The sequence below is a fragment of the Rhinolophus sinicus genome, linkage group LG10 (assembly GCF_036562045.2).
Source record: "Rhinolophus sinicus isolate RSC01 linkage group LG10, ASM3656204v1, whole genome shotgun sequence".
Taxonomy (NCBI): domain Eukaryota; kingdom Metazoa; phylum Chordata; class Mammalia; order Chiroptera; family Rhinolophidae; genus Rhinolophus; species Rhinolophus sinicus.
In genome coordinates this window covers 9,127,376-9,151,477 of record NC_133759.1, presented here as the reverse complement: position 1 = coordinate 9,151,477, position 24,102 = coordinate 9,127,376, and the positions used below count along the sequence as shown (strand labels likewise).

General features: G+C 47.2%; 1 protein-coding gene across 2 annotated transcripts in view; it reads left to right on the top strand.

Annotated features, from left to right (window-relative positions):
- The window catches only part of LIMD1 (LIM domain containing 1), a 59,895-nt gene extending 37,201 nt beyond the window's left edge, over positions 1-22,694 (top strand). For both annotated transcript variants that reach the window (XM_019724059.2, XM_074312509.1), the window contains exons 3-8: positions 9,441-9,508; positions 13,064-13,126; positions 16,215-16,345; positions 16,952-17,003; positions 17,485-17,553; positions 18,855-22,694. In XM_019724059.2, the coding sequence (XP_019579618.2) occupies positions 9,441-9,508; positions 13,064-13,126; positions 16,215-16,345; positions 16,952-17,003; positions 17,485-17,553; positions 18,855-18,992 (521 nt within the window). In that variant the 3' untranslated portion in view covers positions 18,993-22,694. The remainder of the gene's footprint in view (positions 1-9,440; positions 9,509-13,063; positions 13,127-16,214; positions 16,346-16,951; positions 17,004-17,484; positions 17,554-18,854) is intronic.
- The last annotated feature ends 1,408 nt before the right edge of the window (positions 22,695-24,102 follow it).

Sequence of the window (24,102 nt, the reverse complement as noted above, 5' to 3'; positions counted from 1 at the left end):
GTGGCCTTCGACCAGTGCTGGCCAGGAAGGAGGAAAGCACAGAGACGGAGGCTGTTTAGAAACTTTCATAACAGTTTGACAGTACGCCGGGGCTTGGAGTTTGTGTTTCATTTTTCCACATTATGAAAATGAATGTGACAGATGGAAATTAAAGTTAAAACAAAAACCCAGCCCTTTGCCACAGGTCAACTGAGAAGGAAGGAGTGACCTGGAGGAGTCGGACAGAGGAGGAGATGGTGGTGGATGTGAGTTTTAGCTCAGATCGGTTTCAGTGCAGGAAACAAGGTCCTTGAAGGGATTCTGGCAATAACAATTATGCCAAATAATAGGAGCCAGTACTGTGCCAGGTTCCCTACTCTGATCCCATTTTGTCCTCTCCACAACGCCTTCTACCAAGGAACCCAGGGAGTTGGGTGACCGGCCAGTCTCTGGTTTCTGGGACGTGGCAAAGCCATGGACTCCACCCTGAGCACCTTTTCACTCTCCCGGCTTCTGGCTTGTTCCTCGGCCCACTGAGTGGAGGAGCCTGTGAAATCCAGGGTGATCTGTTTCATTTGAGCTGGACTAATTTGGTTGGTTTCTTTCTGGTGCTCTGTTATTAGCAATACATTGTAAGAGTTAATCTATTTTGGGAAATGTGGTTTGAAGTAGAACTTTGTGCAATGATGGAGATATTGTATAGCTGCCCTATTCACAAGTGGCCGCCAGTTCCTTGAAATGCTTTGGTTCAAGTACTCCAGCTGAATTTGTAAAGTTACTTTAATTAATTTAGATTTACATATGAATAGCCATCTATGGCTGGTGGCTTCCGAGACAGCACTGGTTGAAATGACCGATTGGGACAGTACAATAGAAACCAAGCTAAACGATTTTTCAACTTCCCTTTTCAGGACTCTTCTCATTGTTGGGAAAACCTCGCATTTTTACTTTTCAGGGAGGTATTTTGGAAACTGAAATTTGTGGTGAGGTCTTACAGCTAAGGGCCAATTACTTTTCCAGAATAGATGAGTCACTTTTATTTCTAGAGGGAAGGGAGAATGGGGAGTATTGCAGGTTTCATTTTATTTGTCAGATGAGGTGGCTGACCTCTCTTTGTGACATCCTCTCCTGCTGTTTCCTTCGTCAGGCCACACTGGCGTCACCTGCATTTTTCACTTTTCAACTGAAGGTGCCCGAAGGCAAATATAAAATATTCATTGACTGTGTCTGTGGGAGGTGGCTTTTGGGGTGGATTCTTGATGAGCCTATATGCTTATTAGTCAATATTTTATAAACTATTAAATAAAGAACAACGTTGGCTGCTGTGTTCTAAAGCTCTGGAAAAACTATTTTTTGGTCTGTTTTTGGTGTGCATATTACTCGCTGTTTCTTGGTGTGAGGGATTCCTCTGCCAGAAGCAGGATGATTCTGAAACTAGAATTATGAAGGTGTCACATTGACACACGCCCTCTTCCCTCCACAACTTTGTTTGAGGCTAATTGTTCCCCGGGTGGTCCAGCTCCTAGCCCTTTTGTTTGACCATGATGAATCTCATCAAGTGGAAATGCTGGTTCAGAGACAAGCCTCAGTGGTTCTCAAAGTGTGTTCCCCGGACCAGCACTGGACCAGCACCGCCAGGATCACCTGGGAAAGGCAAATTCTCAGTCCCCTCCCAGACCTACGGAATCAGAATGGGCAGGGGGTGGGGGGGATTGGGTGGAGAGCAGGCAGCGATCTGTGTTGTAATAATAGAGCCACGTGGTGATTCTGAAGCATGCTAAAGTTTGAGAACCACTGGCCTAATATTTTGGTGCTCAGCCCTGCACCATTCCATTTGGGCCTCTGCCTATGTGAGCACAGCCACAGCCACAGCTGGCTTCTTGGTGTCACACCTCCAAGTATGTGCCGCCATAGGGAGTGAGGACAGTGAAACTTGTCCCCACTCTACTCCCTTGAGGTTTGATTGGGAAGGCCAAGAAATCTACCTTCTTCTCCCTAGTCTGAGAGAGATTCCTTCTGGTTCAAGGAAATAGTGTAGTGTGGTGGGAATTGGTGACTGCACCAAAGAGACCTGGCTTCCAATCCCTGTTCATCTAGTTAGTTTTAGCCACATAGGCATGTTGCCTGACTGCTTTAGCTTTTGCATAATTCAGTAAGTGGAGTTAAACTGCCTAAAGTGCGGGTCACATTATTGCAGGATTTATGAAATGACTGCAGCCAGCTGGGAGTTCTCCGCGGGTTGTGCTGTGTCAGCCTGTCCGGGTCCTGGCTGTGCTTTGGGGCCACCTAGTGGTGTTTGGCTGCTCTAGCTTATATATGTCAATGAAGACGATTCTAGGTCCTGCGTTTGAATGGAACTTTCTGGACAGTGGCAGTGATTTCAGGAATTTCCAGGTTAGCTGCTGCCTGTTTCTTTGGCCAGATCTGGAGTGATTACGTTCCTTCTGCCTCCCTGCTTCTCAAGACGAGGTTACTTGCTGTTTTCTGCCTGACCTCTTGTACCCTTCAGCCATCAAGTTATATCCACACGTGCACCATCGCAAGAGATTCTTGCAGAATTGTCAAGATAATTAAGTGAGATACAGTGTAGGTAGAGTGTCCAGTACATGGTGCTTCAAAAAATGAGAATTCCTTTCTCCGTTCCCTGGGAGGAAGAGAGAAACGGGATTCCACACATAGGTGTGCACTCAACAAGTGTCCATAGTGCAGGTGGGCTCATGGCACGGGGGACAAGCATGGACTCCAGGTCACACAAACCTGGGTTCCTGTCCTGCCCACTCACTGCCTGGGCGAGCCTCTCAGAGCCTTGAAATGTACAAAATGGAGCTGATAACGTTTAACTCATAAGTATCATGATTTTTGTGGAGAGAAAAGAAAACCCGGACGGTTGGGAGCAATCCTGGAGTGTCGTTTCCATTGGTTCCCAAGAATAAGCAATCCCTGCCTCCTGGACAGAGCATGGGTTTTATTTCTACCTTGTTCTTTAGTGAGCCCTTTCCACACTCGCTGAAAACCCAGGGGAGGGGGCAGGGAGTGTGATGCATGGATTTCCCTGTAAAAGGCATCTGGCAGGACAGGGACAGAAAGAAGGGCTAATGAGGCAGTAGCGTGTGGCAATGTTTTTAAACATTTCAAAAACTTTAATATATGAAAGTTCTAAGTACAGTACTTGAAACATAGAAAGCAAGCAACAGATGTGAGCTTTTCCTCCCACTGACAAAATACAAATCAATACATCTGGATGTGGGATTTGGTTTTCTAAACTTAGGTGGTCCTTCAAAACTAAAGTAAAAACTGGAGTTTGAGTCCTTCAGAGCAGACGGAGGCCCCACCCTCTCAGGTCTGTGGGGGCGTCCTCAGTTTTGTTTTGTTTTTTTTTTTGAGTAAAGGAAAAGCAGATGTAGCCACTAAGCTCCTTCCTTGGCCTCTGGAATCCAGACACGGGACTTCCCAGCTTTGGGGACTGGCAAGTAAGAGGGTTTGTCTAGCCAGCTGCGCACTTTTTAAAATGATGATCAAAGTGATAACTGCTCATTATTAAAAGTGTGGGGGAGTGGAGGAAAGTATGAAGAAGCAAACTAGTGAACGCCCCCCCCCCATCATGCAGATGTCACTGTCACTCTTGGGCAGATTGCTTTTCCAGTCTTTTTTCTTTGAATTTCTTCTTTACATAGTTGAAATACACTTTTCTTTTTTAACTTTTCATGTTATTTCATAAAGATTTTCTTTTTCTTTTTTTAAAAAATATTTTATTGGGGAAGGGGAATAGGACTTTATTGGGGAACAGTATGTACTTCCAGGTCTTTTTCCAAGTCAAGTTGTCCTTTTAATCTTAGTTGTGGAGGGTGTAGCACAGCTCCAGGTCCAGTTGCTGTTGTTAGTTGCAGGGGGCACAGCCCACCATCCCTTGTGGGAGTCCAGCCAGCAACCTTGTGGTTGAGAGCCCACTGGGAATCGAACTGGCCCATGTGGGAATCGAACCGGCAGCCTTTGGCATTAGGAGGATGGAGCTCCAACTGCCTGAGCCACTGGGCTGGCCCAAGATTTTCTTTTAGAAATTGAAAAAGTATTATTTTGCAGATTATAAATACGGAATCCTAGAAAAATTTAATCTAGAAATGGATGAAGCAAAAAGTGCAGTTTCTTTCTCATATCATCTACCAGGGTGCCTACTACTGGAAAAAGATTTTCAGATATTGAAATGTCTAAAGTAGTAAGTGAAATTTCCCTTTAATACAACCTACCAGTGCTACATAATACTAGATAAGTTAAAGAAAATAAATTTGTAAAAGTGAAAGTGAAATTTCCCTGTTGTGCTAGCTACCAGTGCTAACCACTACCAGTTTTAGTTGCAGTCTTCCAGGTTTTTTTCCTTTTGCATATTAGTGGTTTGTGTGTGTATGTGTACAAGTTACTGAAATGGAACTGTACTATAAATACAGTTGTCCAGCTTGCTTTTATTCACTTAGTAATGTATTTTGAGTATCTTTTTGTAGTATGAGCATTTTCCAGTATCACTAAAACACTTATTTGAATGGTATTTTAAATGGTTACATAATATTTTGTCATTTAAATATACTCTGTCTCATGTAGTCATTTGTCTAAGGCTCTCAATATGGAGCTAAGTAAATATGCATTCACATTTCAGATTCTTTCCCTAAGCTGAGTCCCAGATAGCCCCTCTGAGTCAAAGATAAACTTGAAAGTTTCCTCTCCAGGCAGAGTTAACATTTTACACTCCCATCGGTAGCTTACAGAGATATACAATCACATAGGACTGTCATCATTTAAAAATCCGTTGTTGATATCTTTCCTAAGTGAAAATGCTCTTGTTTAATTTGTGTTGCTTAGACTACTAGAGTGTTCAATGCTCTGGCATGTTTAGTGATCTTCCTCTATGCTTTTTGGAACAGAGGTAATCTGCCCTCTACTGGAACAAAAAATCAGTTCCCAACTCAGATTCTTTAGAACTTCTTGGGCCCAGTCCTGGACCCAGTCCGGAGCTCCACGTTCTGCAGGCTGTGGGTCAGAGGCCTCATCTCTCTCCAGGACGTCCTGTGTGGGTGTTAGGCGGCCTTCTCGTGCCCTCCAGTGGTCTCATCGGCAGCTGCAGCCTCGCCTCCTTTCCTGTCATCCGAAGGTTTCTCCCAGAAGGAAGCACTACAACAAGGGAACCCCACAGACAGGGCTGGACCTGGGCTTTACTTGCCCACAGGCAATATGGAGATTATTCTCCTTCACAGCTGAGCAGCACCTGTTAAGATGGCTGTTTGTGTCCTTGTCGCCTTGGCTTTTGGGGAGGGACTGGAGGCAGCAGGTCAGTTTTCACCCAGGTGCCTGGTGGGGACAAAAAGTGGAGACGATACTCCAGTCCTTGTTTTTTCCCCCCTAAAACTTTGAGGCCTCTGGAATCTTTTTATAGAGGGGGGAGTTATCAGTAAATAAAGTAATGAACTTTCATGGCTGTCAGGGGCTTCTGTTAGAAACCTTGAAATCACTTAGCTATAAGTGCATGTTCTAATTACACACTAGTTTAGCAGCATCAGGAAACACTTGTGAAGGTTCTAGGACTTTCCAGAAGTGAGGGTAGCTAACTTTGAGGAAAGGACAGAAGAGAAATTTTGGAGACGTAAAGACTTGTAGCCTTCTAACATATGCCCCTTTGCCCTTTGCACACTGCCTCAGTCGATTACACTTTGCTCCAGGCTATAAAAATGATACTGCGTTTCCCCGAAAATAAGACCCAGCCGGACCATGAGCTCTAATGCGTCTTTTGGAGCAAAAATTAATATAAGACTGGGTATTATATTATATTATATTATGTAAGATGGGGGTCTTATATAAGACCGGGTATTATATTATATTATATTATATTATATTATATTATATTATATTATATTATGTAAGATGGGGGTCTTATATAAGACCGGGTATTATATTATATTATATTATAACCGATCTTATATTATATTAGACAAGGTCTTATATTAATTTTTCCTCCAAAAGACGCATTAGAGCTGATGGTCTGGCTGGGTCTTATTTTCAGGGAAACACGGTATAGTCATTGCAGAAAAAACTAATTAAAAATAACCCATATCCAATACTCAAAGATAATTACTGTTAACATTTAGTATACATCTGATGTGTATGAGCATACACATAATTTTGCATACACATAAATTATATAGGTGTGTAAGTATGTATACCCATATCTGTACACACACACATTTATATCCCTTTTTAAAGTATTTTAAGTATCTCTCCGTACCATTAAATCTTTTTTTGAAAATACAATTTTTTTATGGCTGCATACTAGTATAAACACCGTAATTTATTTTACAGGAATTAGACATTTGGTTGATGCTCATTTTCATAGACTATTATGATAAATGATGCTGAGATGAAAATCCTTTAAGCCATCAAACTCGATAATTTTCTTAGGATAAATTCTTACAGTACAATTTTTGGGTAAACATAATTTGAATTTCTAAATTCTGTTGATATTTAATACCATATTTTCTCTTAAAAGCTTGTTTCAGTTTCTACTGTCCTCGCAGAGTGGAGAATGCCTGTCTGTCAATGTCATTTAACACTGAATATTAACCTTTGCCAGTCTGATAGAGAAAGCATGGAGTACTAGTTGAATTTGCAATTTCTTTTTAAATCATGAGCAAAGTTTAAGATTTTCTTTTATATTTGTTGGTCATTCACACTTCTTTTGCCATTTGTCTTCCTGCTTTTTTTATATTGGACTGATAATTGAGTTATTTGCATATATGGGTTAAATTCTTTGTTGTCATATAGTGCAGATGTTTTCTCTAGTTTGTCATTTGCTTTTGGTTTCTAGTGTTTCACCTAAAGAAATGTGTGTGTGTGTGTGTGTGTGTGTGTGTGCGCTTTAACTTACATATATAGTACCTACCATATGAATGCATCATTGAGCAGTTTTCCTTATTTACACATCAGTATATTCAGTTCATAATGATAGGTACAAACCCAGTTCATTCATTTTGATGGCTGTGTAGTATCTCATGCTGTGACCAGAACTCCAAATTCTTCCTCAATGTATGTTCCAGGTTTTCTATGCTGGTGACCACTGAAGATGCTTCTGGGTTTCCAGGTTTTCCTTTCAGTGCTGCAGTGAACGTCCGTACGTGCACCTCCTCTGCACACAGGGAGAGCTTCCCAAGGGGCACCCCAGGCGTGTGCTGTGGGGAATGTGCATTTTCAGCTCTATGGGTTCTTGCCACACTCTTCCCAAAGGGGTCGTGCCCGTTGACACTCCCGCCAGCAAGTTTCCTCTCGTCCCACACCTTCACCAGGACGTGATATTGTCAGGCGGAGTGATTTCTTCCCACCTGGGAATGAGGTCACATCTCATTGTGGTTTTAATTTGCACGTCCTCATTGCTGGTGGGGTCGAGCATCTTTCAATGGTTATTGCCTAGATAGAGTTGAACAGGTTTTCTCTTCTTTGCACCTTCCCTTCCTGTCCTTTGCCCATTTTTTCCATTGGGCTACTTGTGCTTGGCTTATCAATCGGTGGTGGTCTTTCCATGTTTTAGATACTAGTACCTTGTTGTATGGTTGATAGCCATCTTCTGGTCCTGGGCATGCCTTTTATTTCTTCAGTTCAGCAGTTATTGCTCTCAGACCATAGCCATTTCTGCACAGTATGTAACAGATTGGAAATTACCTCCAGGAATGGAGCATGTACTCAGAGTATTAAAAAGTTCTATAGAAACCCATCAGAGAGTTGGGAAGACACTGAGTCAACAGTGGGTCTGGCAGCAACAGACACCACACAAAGAAGGGTCTGACCAGGCCAGGAGAAGGGCGGGACCTTCCTGATCAGTGGGGGACAGAGGCAGGAAAGTGGAGGTCAGCCTCAGAGTCAACACCCTTGTTTGCTAACCTCAGCCTCCAGTCCAGCCTCCGAGTCTGCAGCCATGCTCACCTGTGGCCAGGGACACACTCTTCTGCCTCTTCTGTCTCCTGGGTCTCTCCATGTGGCCTGTGGCCTCAAGCCCGCTGGCCTCTGGCCTTCTCTTTCTGCCTCCCAGCTGAGGAGCAGTTTGGCTTTTCAACCGTTTTGACTTTTGAACTTTGTGCTTGTTGTTTTATGTTGAACAGAAGTTTATATGTTTGATGTCGTATTTGTCAGTCTTTACCTTTATAGGATGTGCTTTTGATGTCTCACCAAGAAGTCCTTTTCTGTGCCAAAGTCAAAGACAGCTGCCTGGGAGCATTGGAGACCTTGCTTCCCAGCGTCGTCATCAGTTTGGGCTCAAATAAAGTCTTATAAAAATTATGTTAAAAAAAAAAAAAAAGACAGCTGCCTGGATTTTCTCATAATAGCTTTTGTTTTTCACACTCAAGTCTGCAGTCCCCCTTTTGTAGTTGTATTCCTGTGGCCGTTCCTCTGCAGGGAAAGTTTTCCGCATCGGCTCCGACCTCCAACAAGTTCACGTCGACAGTCTCTCTTTTGTCACCTCGTGTTCTGCCTGTGCTGGGGACACTCTGTTTGTCAGGAGATTTCTCTGTTAATATTTGCAACACTAGTGATTCTGGTTTCATGTTGTGGACCCTGGGGCTTGATTCCACTAGTGTTTAGAATGCCTTCAGGTTTTGAAACTCCCATGGAGTCTGTTGCATATATTTTGTGCCTGTGTCACTGGAAATGTTCTCAGATCTGGCCGTGCTGCTAAGGAACGGGCCCAGGTTTCCCCGTAAGACGGGCCCAGGATCTCCCATAGGGGAGCTTCCACTGGCCTTGAACACATGACCCATCGTGTTTTTTCATAAGGGATCAAAGGAACTGATAACGTTAAGTCATTCTTGTCAGTGGCCTAGCTTTATGGAAACTAAAGTTACATCTGAAGAGTCAAGGTGCTTTGAATTTTTCCCCACTCCTGCTCACCCCATTTCGATCAAGAGAAAACAAGAAAAATTAGTATCCTTCCAACCATGTGTATTTTCTATAGTTCAGATTTTTAAAAATCTGAAAACAAGGAGGAGATTTATAGGACTTCCCTGATAGGTCGTCACCAGCGTCCCTTGGAGAACATGGCAGAGGTGGCAGTCCCAAATGTCTGGGAAATAGCAGCTTCACAAAGGACCATTGTGCGGTACCTCTTGTGTGTGCCTCTGCCATCCTGCCACCACATACCTGGCTGGCTTCTTTCTCAGCAGAGAAGACGTGTGACAAGTGGGCGTAGGATGTGATTCCCAAGTCAGCCCTCCGTCTTCCCTCCAAGCAGTAGCCCCCAAAGGGCCCCAGCCCACCGCCTCCCCCCGCCATGGCCAAGGGCCACCAGCAGCTTTCAGTAGTCAGAAACTGTTATCCACAGTTGGCATTTTTTGCATGTATATTTCTGCTTAAAGCGATTTTGCCTTTCTTTTCTTTTGTTTGTTACATAGTAACATTTTCTTTTGACCCTGTCTTTATGTTTTTTTTCTCAGGCCGGAAGCTGAGAGGAAAAGCCTTTTATTTTGTCAATGGCAAAGTATTTTGTGAGGAAGACTTCCTGGTAAGTTTGTCACCCAAGGCTCCCCTCCCTGCAGTCCTGACCAGAGACAGGCAGGGAACATGCAGAGATGCCCTGGCTGGGAGAAGAGGGTGGTTCTTGCTGTGATCCGCAGCGCCGGTGGGAAGCTGCACTGCCTGAGAAAGGGGTCCTGACTTTGCTTCTGTAGATGCATGGGGTGGCCCATGTTCCGAGGCAAGCGACAAACCACAGAGCTTTGTGCTTTGAAGGGACCTTGGGGCCACTCGACCTGTCCTTTTGTTGCTTTGCCCATTTCTGCCGACTCCACCCATCTCTGAAACCTGCGGCCTGAGGTCCAGGCCTTCCTTATTCCTCACTCTCCTTGCTCTCCATGGGGATCCAGCCTCTCTCACCCATCGAAAGTCCGTCCGTGTGCCAGTGACTCCCAGATCTGAGCTCCAGGCCTGTCAGCACCTCTGAGGCCAGCTGCTGACATCTCACTGCCCACTGGACAGTCCTGGGCTGGAGCCCCTCACATTCCACTTGCCTGAAACAGAAACATCACCTTGCCCTGGGTCCTTATCTCTGAGACCTGTGTCCTGGGTTCGTCCTCGACCCCTCCTTCCTGTCTCTCCCAGAATGCAGCCAAGCACTGAGCCTTGTGCCACCATGACCTCCCTGGGCCTGCTTAGCTCACAACTTCAGCATGGCTTCCCCGGGCTGGCCTAATGGCCCCCTCCACACTGTCTGCGTGTCCACTGGGCCTACCCGTGGCTCAGAGCATGCGCAGAAAAGCTCTCTGCAGTCCACAGCCTCCCTCCCAGCCTTGTTGTGTCTTGCTCACTCTGTGGCTTGCCATTCTCTGCATGCCCACCCAGCCTCACCTGCCTTCCTTAGCTAGCGCCGTTTCCCCTGCTTGGATGTCTCCACCCTCTCTTTGCCCAGGGAACTCCGACGCCTTCCTCGTCCCTCCTGCCCCCACATAGGCTGCACCCCCTCAGTGCAGCCCCCACGCCCTGGGAGAGCAGTTGGTGCACAGCATGGTGTCCAATTACAAGTCTTAATTCCCCCACCGACTATATGCCCCCAGGGAGGCTTCTGGGGAAGAACATGCTTCTCCACCTTTACCTTGTCAGACCCGAACACAGTGCTGAGCATACAGTGGGGCTCGGGGAATGGTCGTTGAACTGAGCCTGCATTTCAGGGACAAGGGACGTGAGACTCAGAGATGGCCTGGGGCCAGCTTCTTTGCAGATGTGTGGGTTGATTCATTTTGACTAGCGTTTGCGGGGCACGCTCCGGCAAACCCAAACTGGCTTAAGCAAGAAGGAAGTTCATCCCAGCAATGCCCTCAGGAGTCATTCTCTCTTAAGTTTTTGGCTCTGCCTCTCACCATGTTAGCTTTAGTCTCAGGCACTGTGTTTTGGCCAGATGGTGGCAGCCCTCCAGAGTGCCTGCCCATCCAGAAGCCTCCACAGACACCTCCTGGAGCCTCATGGGCTCTTCTTGGGTCACATGACCATCCCTGGGCAAAATCAATGGTGCTGGAGGAATGCAAGGCTCTGATTGGCCAGGTCTGAGTCAGTGCCCCGTCTTAGAATCCAGCCTGGGGTCAACCCTACAGGAATAGTGGGGACCACAAGGTGGGGGTGGGGTTGGAGCCCAACTGAAAATAAAGAACTGTTGTCACCCGTAGGATGGGGGGGGAGGTGCCAGGCAGCAGAAACTTCCACTACCTGGTGAAGAGTTACAGAAAGTGTCTCCTTTTCTTTTTTTCTACCTCCTTTTCCATTACATTTCCCCCCATAAGTTGTATTTGCAGTATCTAAACTCTAGTATCTTCCAGTGTGTAGTATCTAGTATGTTTTCTGAAGAGCGTTCCTTATTTCATGACTCCAGCTCTGTGTGTGTGTGTGTGTGTGTGTGAGTGTGTGTGTGTGTGAGTGTGTGTGTGTTGTGTGTGTTTTGGTAATGTAAGGTAGATAATATTCAAGTTTATTTGAAGCTAACTGTAAAAGGCATTGGCTTTTTAAACGGAAACAGACTTGAATTCGAATCTTGTCTTCACCCCGTATTGGCTGTGTGACCTTGAGAAGGTTGCTTAACCTCTCTGAGTTTCCCTTTGCTTCCATTTGAGAAATGGTATAATACACATTGCAGAATTGTTTTAAGGATTAGAGTGGTGGTCTCAAACTTGAACATGCATCGAATCTTCTGCAGGGCTTGTGAAAACAGATTCCGGGCCTCCACCCCCTGAGTTTCCAGTTCAGTAGGTCTGGGTGGAGCCCAAGAATGTACACTTCTTGAAGTGCCCAGGTGATGCTAGGGAATTCCTCTTTGAGAACCACCAGCTTAGAGATTAAAGCCTCTCTGTGCACAGCCTCTTACACAGTGTGGCGTATCATGGGTGCCAGGCACAGTCATTGTTAGGGCAAGTGCTCTGAGTATTTGTAGTGGCTTTTGTGGCAGAGAATAGCCCGATTCATCACACAGCTGTGTTGTCCTTGGGGAAATGATAGATTTCTTTACAGAGTGACACATCTTTCTAAGAAATTCCTTGCAATGCTTGTGTCTGGCAGGGACGCAACTGGATTTGTCCACCCTGCCTGGTTTTTTTTTTTTTCTCCTTCCTCTTTCACAGAATTTATTTTACACCTATTATATCAAAGAGCATTTTAAACACAGACATATAAACTCCCTAACAAGATAAAGCAAAGGCAAAAGTGTTTATCTTGAGAAACAAGATACACCAGCACTTATATAGTCTGCATATGTTATTGCACTTTAACTTTCATAATTTGACAAAGCATTCATGAAACAGTCTGCAGACAACTAGTTTTAACAAAGAATATTTTTAAGCAGCCGTGACTTTCCTAAATTGTGTGTTAGGTAAGAATTTTACAAACATTATTCACATCAGCAGTAATAATGGAGCTGGAGAGCATTGCGCCCTCCCCAGGCTGCAGGGCGGGAACCACCACTTGCGTGGTGGGACCTGTGGCCCTTTCCAAGGCTCTTGCGGCCTGCACATGTCAGCCCTCGCATCTCCCTGTGCGTGTGGACTGGTTTGCTGAGCCACTGGGTGTCAGGATTCCCGTCTGATAGCTTTGTGGAATGGATCAGGGAGGATAACCTCGAAGAATGTGTACGTGGACTCTCCAACCCAGTCAGAAGAAGGACTCTCAGCCCCACGGTGGCGTCCAGCTCGCTCCTCGGCAGCAGACTGAAGGCTTCCAGCAAACTAGCTGGTTGACACCGTGATGGACAGGCTTGCCGTAGGTCGCACCCTTAGGAACTGGGCATTTGCGGCCACCACAGCGCACACGAATCCGATATATGACGTAACCATGCTTGGCCTTGTGTCCCGGCCTGCGTGTTGTATCTGGCCGGGCAGGGCGGGGGCGCCGTGGAGCGCGGAGCGCTGGCGGTACTGCCTGCAGTGCACGCTGAGAAGAAACCGATTACGTCGGATTGCTGCTTCCTCCATAGCTCCTGGGTGTTGTACCTGCACGCGCCCATCTTGGCTCACCTGAGGGCTGTGGCCAGACAGAAAGGCTGCCCTGCCTGGTTTCACTTTCTTTTCTCTTTCCTCTGCAGTACTCTGGCTTCCAGCAGTCTGCTGACCGGTGTTTCCTTTGTGGCCATCTGATCATGGACATGGTGAGTAGGGTTAGCCGAACAACATATTGACTCACTGGGAGGGGGAGGCACTCAGAGCAACAAGAACTCAATAGTCAAGAGCAGTGTTTCTTGCCTTGACTTGTGGTTCTGAAAAGCAGACCCTGTGCCACGCAGCTTGCTTGCGCTAGTAGAACCCACACTGTTGGCTTTTCTTGGTGTCAGCGTCCTTGACCCTCCAGTCTACACAGTGCTGTGTTTCTGATCATGTTGTCTCCCTTGGGCTTCCTCTGATTTTCTGGGATTCTGGTGGTGTCCCAGATGCCAAATGGAACCTGCTTTTACTCCCAATTACCTTGGAGTCGGATGCAGAAAGTCAGATAAACATGTATTTCCCCCTGTCTTCTCCTCGGCTCAATCTGTTCCTAAGACGAGTTTTGGGGAACTGTCATTAGTTCTGAAACAGTGGAACAAGGAACAAGTTTTGTACATTCTCTTCCTTGCTCAGCCACCGGCTCTCTGAGCTTGTCTTGGGCCTCAGTATCTTTATGTTTTCAGTGGTGACGGTTTTCCTTCCCGGTCTCCTTATAGGCTGAGGTGTGGGCTTTAAGGAATAGAGTTCTTATTCTGTCTCAGGCATCAAATTGGAGATCAGCTCTGTAGGATTTCTTTAATATACTGGTTAGAGAGATTATGATTATGTAACATTCTTTTAGTTGAGAAGAGTTTAAACCCCTCTCTAAGCTGACCTGTTAATTCATTTCTGGAGGCGGGAATTGCTAATTGTTGCTATTTTCTTTAAATTTTACCTTTTGTTGAGAAACTCATAGAATAAAGGGTACACCTCTTAAGTGTATAGCTGAATGAGTATTTACCCATGTACGTACCACCCAGATCAAGGTACAGACCATTTCCCACATCCCGCACCCTAGAAGGCTCCTCTGTGGCCTTCTCCCAGTCAAGACCTGGCCCCCCCACACACAAAGGTGCCCACTGTTCTGACCTCTCGCCCCAGATTTGTTCTGCTGGCAGCAGAACTTCATATAAATGGGATTATACATATAGACTCCTTTGGATCTGCCTTTTCTCACTCAGAAAAATGTTGCTGAGATTCATTCATGTTGTTGCCTGTGTTGGTAGTTTATTTATTTTCATTGGAAGTAGAATTGCATTGTAGGCATATAGCAGTTTATCCATTCTCCCGCTGATGGAGATTTGGGTGTTTTGGGGCTACTTATGAATAAAGCTGCTGGGAACCTCTTGGGCATGTCTTTGATGGACATAAATTCTTATTTCTGTTGGTTTTATACTAATACGTATAAAACCATGAGCCAGAGCCACCCCTGTTCATAAAGAGAAGTGGCTCTGACACACCACAGCAGAGTGTATCTCTGCGAGCGGTGTCCTTGTCATAGCCCAGGCGTCCCTGGGAACAGGGCCCTCCACCCGTGCCCCGGGGAGGCAGGCAGGAGCCACACGCCCTCACTCCTGCCCTCCCCAAGAGCCTGCCAGACTCCACAGGTGCCATTTCTTTGGCAGAATTTGTCTTTGATTTTAGAGTCTTGATGAACCCGTCACATATCAGGTCAACAGTATCCAAATTTATGCACATGGTTCTACTCTGTTCCTATTTCTGGGTGTCCTAAGCCTTCTTTGAACCTCAGGGTGTTCCATTTATTTATTACTTTATTACCCCCCCCAAAAAAAAAAACAAACAAAAAAACAACTTAGTGGTTTAAAGCAACAGTGATTTATTATTCATCTTGATTCCAAGGGTGAGAGACTAGACCAGGGCTCTGCTCCGTGTGGCGTTGGCGGGGGTCACGTAGCTCAGCGGTGCTCAGCTGGTGGAACAGTCGAATGTCCAAGATGACCTCTCACGCTGCAGGCCTCTCTCCCTGTGGCAGCCAATCTCATTCCATATCTAGCTTGGACTCCCAAGCTGGAAACCCTAGAGGGAATGAAGAAGCTGGAAAACTGGAAAAGCAGGAAGTCCTCCCATCTCCCCAGGGCTGCAGTGTGTGAGGTGTGGGGCTGCCACTCTGAGGGCGCTCGCTCTGTGTGGCCCCCACTCCCGAGTACTGACGACCGTCACATGCATCGCTGGCAGGTGTGTTTTGGTGCCACCTCGCTGATGCTGATTCCCAACTCAGTTTGTGCTGACTTTCAAGACCCAGCCAATTGCGTAAATAAAACCTCCTATTGAGTCAGCGAAGATTCTTTCAACTGTACACCACAGAAAAATCCAGACTCATGTTAACTCAGACTTCCACATGCACCAGAATCACTTTATTAAAACAGCAACTGCTGGGCCTTCCTGCAGAGCCAGTGATTCAGGAGCTCTGGGTGGGGCCCGACAACGTGTGTTGTTAACAGGTTCCCGGTGATGCTGCTGCTGCTGGCCCAGGGGCTGCACTTTGAGAACCGGTGACAATAGGAAACATGTTTTCTCTCACCTACTAAGAGGGTGGCAGGTGGGCAGATCCTTGGTGGGTGAGTTTGGTCACTCACTGACGTCACCAAGGACGTTCTGTCCGTCTGTCTGTCCTCTCTCTTGGGGTGTCATCCAGATCAGACGACACTCAGAGGAAGGATTGTGGGGCTTTCCCTTCACTGTGTTGGAAAATAACAAAGAGGCTTTGCTTGCACTTGGATCTGAGCTAATCGGGCTGAGTCACAGGATCATCGTGCTGCAGAGTCAAAGCTGCTTAAAAGGGGCACCCGGGAGGCAGGACTTAAGAGATTTCTTATGAGCTCTGCATTTTAATGGAGAGTTCCCTTTGCTCTTTCCACTTGCTGCTTCCCAATTCTGGGATGGAGCCTTTCGTGGCCCTGCTTTACATCATTTCCTGCAAACGTTTTCGGACGGGAGCTCTTTAAATTCCCTCCTGGAGGTTGATGAATACAGGAGAAGGATCCTGCTGGTCTCCTCCTGTTTAGTTGTAACTAGTTTAGCTCTTCTTGCCCCATGTCATTTGTTGGTCTTGGGCCAAGTGAAACTCCGGGGTGAGTGTGCCCCGTGTGGCGTGACCACTGATATGGTCCCTTTACCTGATGGGCGTCTCCCTCCCACCGTCCCTTCCTTGCCCATCATCCCACTGAGTCCTGGTCTCGTCCTTTGTGCCCCCAGATCCTGCAGGCCCTGGGGAAGTCCTACCACCCGGGCTGTTTCCGCTGTGTCATCTGTAACGAGTGTTTGGACGGGGTGCCCTTCACCGTGGACTCAGAGAACAAGATCTACTGTGTCCGAGATTACCACAAGTAAGGAGGGCTGGGATCCGCTCGTGTCAGTCACGGCGATTGAAACTCAGCAGAGACTGATGGCAACCTGCTGTGGCATGTCTGCAGGCAGCTGGTACCGTTAGCCCAGAGCCCAGCAAAGGCCTAATGATTTGAGGGGGACTCAGGAGCTCAGTTGATGCCTGTGCAGACAGGAACTAATTAAAGGTCATGTTTACTGGGGAAAAAAATAAACAGAGCAAATCTGCCAGGCCCGTGTCTTAGGGCTTTACCTAACGTCACAAGGCACTGACTCAGCTGGCCTCCACCCCCCTCGGTGTGCCTGGGCCTGTGCCAGGCGCCATGAAGGCAGTAAACAGTCTCTATCCCGAGTAGAGCGAAGGGGACAAATGTGCTCATTACGGCTCAGGAACAATCCTGAAGCAATACTGAAGCCACTCCCAGACAGTGAGCCTCTTTGTACGAGGGCTGGAGGGGTTTGCTTGGAGAGCGCAGGGCGGGAGGCAGGGCTGGGCCAGTGAGGAGGGCTCCCTGCAGGCCCCAGGAGCAGGTCTCCCAGCAACACTTGGCCTTGCCTTCCAGAAACACCACAGTATGCACTTGACGGCTTCTTTGCTTCTCCCCCAGGGTGTTGGCCCCCAAGTGTGCAGCCTGTGGGCTTCCCATCCTTCCACCGGAGGTAAGACGCTTCTTCAGACCCGTTCCTGGGGTCTTCCCAACATGAATTTCTCCCTGGGATAATTTATAAGATCTGTGTCCTGTCCTCTCACCTTTAAAAAAGTCCTTCTAGAATCTCGACTCTGAGAGGGTGTCCTCACCAAGAAGCCCCTTTCTCACTCGCTGCTTCCCCAGCCCAATGCCCTTCTTGTGCCGTTTGTCCCTGTAATTAGAGCAAACTCTCTGATTAGAAGACGCGCAGAGCCACACAGATGTGCGTTTTTGTCCGTGTTGACGCCGACATTCCTGAGGATAGGACTGGTGCCCCTCCCGCTTCTCAGCTAAATGTGTCCTTTTTCCTGCCAGCGTTATATCCACTCCTGATTTCTGCTCTTCTCCTAAGGCTGCCTACGTGTTGCTCAGAATCGTTTCCTCCCCCCATAGTGTGTGGAGCCCGATGGGCCCCCCAACTAGCCTCTTGTTCTTGCCTTTTCCCGGTCCAGGGTTCAGATGAGACCATCCGTGTGGTGTCCATGGACAGAGACTACCATGTGGAATGTTACCACTGCGAGGTAGGCCCCCCCCACCGCCCAGGCTCCAAAGCCTGTTTAGGAGTCAAAGAGGAAAGCATCCTGGTTGATTGGGGCCAGAGACGGGCATCAAGGTTCAGGCAAGGGGCTGCCCTCCAGAGCTGAGGACATAGAGTGGAGCCTGGTTGGTGGGGTGGTGGGTCAGCTGCAGAGAATGTGGATGTTTGGGGCATAAAGGTCTGTACTATTTTCTCCACCTTTACAACTGCCAAGTTCTGAAACCTTCGCAGCTGCCCTCCCTACAGCTGCCGAAGGGCAGGGGAGGGGATGTGGCTTTCAGGTCCTGTGTGGGGCCACATCGTCAGGCAGGTGTGCGGTTTGGGGAATAGACGTCCGTCCCTCCAGCTTGTAGGCCATTCTATCAGCCAGGAGCCTCTTTCTCAGCTGAGCCCTGGAAATTATGAAGAAACCCCTCTGGGAAACAAGGATGTTGCTGGTTGGTGTGAAGGTTGGGGCGGGGGGGGAGCTTCTGCCGCTTGTCTGTCCTCGTGTCACACCTCAGACTGAAGGAGCCACTGGTGCCCATGACTAGCAGGCCGGCCTGGGGTCGCCCCTCACCAGCCCTTGTGAAGGGTACAAATGTTTGAAGTCCCGTGTGTGGGCTTTCAGCCAGAATTAAGTGGATTCACCCATGAAAAGAGATTTATTTTTTGACGCAGTGGGTGGGGAGAACAGAGGGTGTAGGTGACAGATAGATTGATCCCAGTGCCAGCACTGTAGAAATAGCTGGGAATCATTGTCAGTGGTGCCCCAGGTGCTGGGGAGAAAGGTGAAGACACTTGCTCCGCTGTCCCCTCCACCCCCTCTGGGCGAGCGGTGTCCAATGGAAATGCGAGAGCCACAGATTCAAATCATGCGTGTAATTTTGTTTTCTAGAGCCATGTTAAAAAAGTGAAAGAAACAGGCAGGATTAATTTTTGTGATACTATTTTATTCAACCCATTCTATCCAAAATGTTACTGTTTCAACACATAGTCAACATAAAACATTTTTCGCGAGATATTTTACAACCTTGTTTAGTCCTAAGTCTTGGGAATCTGGTGTGTGTTTATACGGACATCCCATCTCATTTCCGACCAGCGCCATGTCAAGTACTCTGATAGTGACATGTGGCCAGTGGCCTGGGAACTGGACAGTGCAGTCCAGACCTTCCCTGGGGAGTACTGGGTATGCTGTGCTGGCATTTTCTGCCCCTTCACAATCACACAGATGGTTTTGGGGACTGCATTTTGTATCTTGCAGTCCTTTTATTTTGCTGCCACTGACATTTTTGCCTCGCCCAGGACTGTGGTCTGGAGCTCAATGATGAGGACGGCCACCGCTGTTACCCGCTGGAGGACCATCTGTTCTGTCACTCCTGCCATGTCAAGAGGCTGGAGAAGGGCCCCTCATCGCCAGCGCTTCACCAGCACCACTTCTAGCCAAAGCCTCTTATAGACGTCCTGACAGGGATGAAAAGCCACGGTTGCATAATGAGAAACCCACGAGTGGTCTCGGGTAGAATTGGGGTAGAGGGGTGCTTACGCGTATGTGTTGGGTGCCTTTCCTTGCTCCAGCGAGGTGAACCCTACCTGTGTGGTGTGTGGATGTCTCCGCTGCCATGCCCTCATCAGATGACTCAGGAAGACGCTCCAGTAAGCGTGTGGTGTGTGACGGGAGATCACATCAGTGCAGCTGAATGAACTTGCCTCTCCCCTCTGGGAACAGTTCACTTCAGAGGGAAAGGTGTGCACTGAGCATATTTCACAATATCCTCTGAAGAGAGATTTCAGCTGCCAATGCATCCGACCCTTTCCCTCCCTTCAGGAAAATACCAGCACGGAACTCACCCCCACCACCCCAACCCCAACTTCCCCCTCCTCCCCTCACACACACAATAATTTAGGGCTTCCTTCCACCCTGGTTCTTCTGTAGAACAGCTACAATACAAATTTGAATTGCCTTATGGTGCAGGGAAACTCTAGCATGTGCCTTGTATGTTAGGAAGGATTTCCTTGGTAAACCAGAGCCTGGCATTGAAATAAGTGAGACAGGGTCTCCACCTTGTACACTGATGGCATTCTGTGTGTCGCCTCCCCCCGCCCCCGCCAATCTTCACTCCCTTACAGGCAGCTGGGGGCCGGGCGGAGATTTGCCATTACTGCAGAGTTGCTTTGGAATGAGACCTTGGTGCAGGCGCCAGGCCTCTTTACCCACCTGTTAGCCCCTTTTCCCTCAGGAGCTCTTAAGAGTCTGTGACTTTGGAGTCGCTCCTGCAAAGGCAAGTCTCAGGGTCCCATGTGCGGACATCTCCTGCGCCTGTTGAGCTTACCTGACGATGGGCTTTTGGAAGGCCTGCCCGCGTCCTGAGAGCTAGCCCCTTATAAACAAGGGGTGTTTGTGTGTGTGTGTGTGTGTGACCTCAAAACCAGCGTGGAGGGCGTGCCTGGGATAAGTTATTACAGTCACTTCACAGGTTTCTCTGTTGCCCAATTGTTGGCACAGGCAAGATGTTTGAAGAAACCAGTATAAGGTACACTGCTTTTGTCTGTTGTTGTTTTTTTGTTTCCCTCCACTTTCAGTCTATCACACACAAAAAATACCTCACAGATAATAGCTTCGCCAGATTACAGATAAAGGAGGAATTTGACCATCACAGTGGACTCACATACTGTGTTTGGTGTGTTAAGAACCTCTGGCTTCCTGTGGGCTGCACTCCAGTGGGTCAGGGGTCAGGGCACTATAATCCGAACTAAAGGTCAGCGAGGCATAGAGCCCATAGAAATTGGGTGCTGCTGCCTTAGTCATTTCATCATGCTGGCTCCCTGGGTGGCAAGGGCTGAGGGAGGGCCACACACTGGCAAGATTTCAAGGCCACCTCTGCACTGAAGAGACAAAATGTGCCCTCATGTCACATTCCTGAGGCCAGAGGTCAATACCCCTTGGCATTTCAGTGAGAAGAATATATATAAGGTTGGTTGGCATACGCCCTCAGCTTGTAGGGAGGGCCCCACGGCCTTGTCACAGGAGTGCCAGGGCCATCTCACCACTGCCAGCCAGGTTGGGAGCATGGTCGCCGACATCTGCTCTCCACCTCTGTGCCTCACACCCAGAGCGAGGGGATTGGGTGGCTGGGGCCACGGAAGGTGGTCTGCGGAACCCAAAGGCACCCGGGACTCGCAGAATTCAGGTGCCGGCTCCACTTCTCAACCATTTGGGGGTAGTTGCCTGTAAGAAGCACAGGATTGGCAACATGGATTTTTTCACATTTTTATGAAATTCATTCTGCTGGGATCCTTTGGCCAGATGTCACTTCAGTCTAGGCCAAGTGTTTTCATCATTTTCTTTTCATGGGCTGAGCCTCCTGAAAACCCATGAACGTGCAGGGCTGGGGAAGTGACCCCTGGGTCGCACCCCTTTCTTCCCATCACGTCCTCCTCCAGCTCAGCTTGGGCAAGGCTGCTGGGCAGATGAAGCCAGCCGGTATGTCTTTACCTGTCTTTGCCAACCCAGTGCCATTTATGGCCTTGTGGACTCACCTTTGCTTCTACTTTCAAGTTCGGCAGTGACGCAAGTTGCCTTGGAGTCACTTTCAGAAGTAGCAGGGACTTGTTTGCAAATTGGATGACTAGTTAATTTTTTAAATGAAAATTTTAAAATGGCCTTGATTGGGGTGATTTCAGATCTTGCTGTAAATGGCATTTTGTGTTGTTGAAGAAAAAGAAGAGAATTTCCAGATGTCCTAGGAATCTGAGCAGCAACTTCTCTTGTTATCATCGTCCCTGGAGAGGGCACCAGGCAGGACGGTCGCACCATTTTCTCTCCTGCTCAGGCCCTTGCGCAAAAGCCATGAAGAGATGTTCACCTACTTGGTATTTTAAACATTCTGTAAGTTGTTAGCTAAATAGAATGGTAATAGGGGTGTATTTATAGGCCCCTACAAAGGAAACACAAGCACCTGGGAGACGAGGGTGAATACGTTTGTTGTAAGTTAGAGCAAATAGCCCATCCTAAGTTCCCTAGACAACTCTTGGACTTTAGATGAATGAGGACAATTTACAGCCTGATTCCAGACCCCAGAGCCAGCCTCCAGCCTTCTCCCTCACCTCGTGATCCTTGAGTTTTTCTCATTTTGTTTTGTTTTGTTTTGTTTTGTTTTAACCCCTGCTCAGGTAGGACCATTCAGAAACTGCCTGGGTGGTCTGAGGAACGCCAATAACTTAGTTTAGCCTGCTGTATCACGTGTCTCTTTCTCGCTCTCTCTCCCCCCCTCTCCCTCCCTCTTTCTCCCTGCCCCCCACCTCTGATGTTCCCTCATCTGTCATTGAGTGGAGTGATTTGTTCATCTCACAATGGAAGGGCATTAAGTCTTGTCCATGTCATGTCCTATGCCTGGCACAGGACTTTTCACTGCTCCGTGGTTAGTGTGGGCATGGAAACCTCATTCAGCTGTGTCCTGAGGTCAGCCATCGAGTCCTGGGTGGCTGGTGGGATTGTCACAGAGCTCTGGTCATCCCCAAGCACTGCCATCACCTTGTTTCCATGGGCTGGAGTCACACATACAAAAGGACACAGACTGTTGAGACTTGAGAGAAGTATTGGCATTCACAGTCCTTTGCAGGCCGTTTCCGTGTGCCACTTCCCATGTGTGACTGTTGAGAGCCATGATGGCTGCCGGTACTCTTGCAAAGAATGTGTGCAAGACTTGACCCCACACCATTGTTGTTTGATGTACTTGTTAATAAAACCCTCCGCCAGGAAACCAAATTCTTTGTGTTCCCCTTTGTGCCAGGAATAGTCCTACTTTCCCAGTTACCATCTGAAGTAACTTTTAAAAGTAATAGAAAAAAGTGAGTAAAATATATTAGCTATCTATTGTCCTGAGCCAGAACTGGACAGATGTGGGAAATTTCCAGAGTGTATGAAAATTTCAACTGCAGGGAAAGATTATTTTCCTCTGTGCCTGTTTGACTATAATTCAAAAATGTATTGTTACTATAAAATTATGCAAAATATTGTTACTATAAAATTATTTGAAATTTTACTGTTACTGTAAAATTATTCAAACCTATTACTATAAAATGATTCAAAATATCATAATAAAATTGCATCAATTTGTAGACAATTAAAGTGCTCCAACGTGATGTTTACTGGGTCTTCTTTTGTGTGTCTGTGGAGAAAGAAAATGGTGCCAGCTGGATTTGGGAGAGCCCTGGATTCTTTTTTTTTTTAGAGCCCTGGATTCTTAAAGGAACATATGGGTGTCAAAACTGTAAAGGGTCTGAGATTTTACCTAATAGTTATTTGCCTTATAACTACATTTCAGTCAATGATGGACAGACAGCATATGCGAAGGTTGTCCTGTAAGATTATAATGGAGCTGAAACATTCCTATTGCCTAGTGACGTCAGAGTGCTGTGCATTGTTCACGTTTGTGGAGCTGCTGGTGTAAACAACCTGCACTGCCAGTCGTATAAAAGTATAGCATATACAATTACGTACAGTACGTCATACTTGATAAGTGACTGTGGCACTGGTTTATGGGTTATACTAGGTTGGTGCAAAAGTAATTGTGGTTTAAAAGGTTAGAAAGAATTGCAACTTAATACTATTTATCTTTGTTTTAGAGTGTCCTCTTTCTACTTGAAAGTTTACTGTAAAAGAGCCGTGTTAATTGGCGACAGCCTCCTACATCTTGCATTACTGTCTCTTGATTTCATTTCATCACAGGTGGTTTTGTACTGTAACGTGATGTACAGGTTTGTAGCATAGGACCAATGAGCTGTACCCTCCAGCCCAGGTGTGTAGTAGGCTGTACCATCTAGGTTTGTATAAGTGCACTCTGTCATGTTCACACAGTGGTGCAATCGCCTGATGACCCATTTCTCAGAATGTATCCTCCTTGTTCAGCAGCACATGACTACTTACAAGCTAGTAAGTTGCATGCCATGGTTTCATGGGTCTTGGCAGAAGGTACTGGAGTCCTAGGTTAGAAACAAAGGACAGTTTAATACAGCAACAGCAGCATTTCACTTTATCAGCATTTGCACTAGTTCCCTGAGCCCTAATTCCTGTGGGGCCCCATGGAGAGGGCCAGGCGATAAATGCTTGTACAATGGGTCGCGTTACAAGAGGAAACTCAAGCTCAGCGAACCACAGTCTTTATCATGGGCAGTAAGCGTGCCCGACTTCTCCAAACAGAAACATTATCTACCACAGAAGACAGTTCACTACACCGACATCCTTGAAAAGATGATGTGGAACTAAGGCAGTCAGTACCTAGCTCACAAGATGTGTATGAAGGTGAGAGGTCTTTGGAGAATCATCTAAGAATTGGCCCTTCAACTGGATCCTTAATATTGAGAGTTAAGGTCACGCTGCAATGGTGGTCATTATGTCTCCTTCCCTTTTGTGTATGTTGTTTTCTAATGAGGTTATGACCAAAACGGTGAGTGGCCCTCTAGATCTGAGGCAAGCATGCACAGGAAGGCAGGACTGGCAGAGTGAAGGGGCTGAGTGTGTGGTTAGAATCCTTGGGGAGGGGGAGACGGT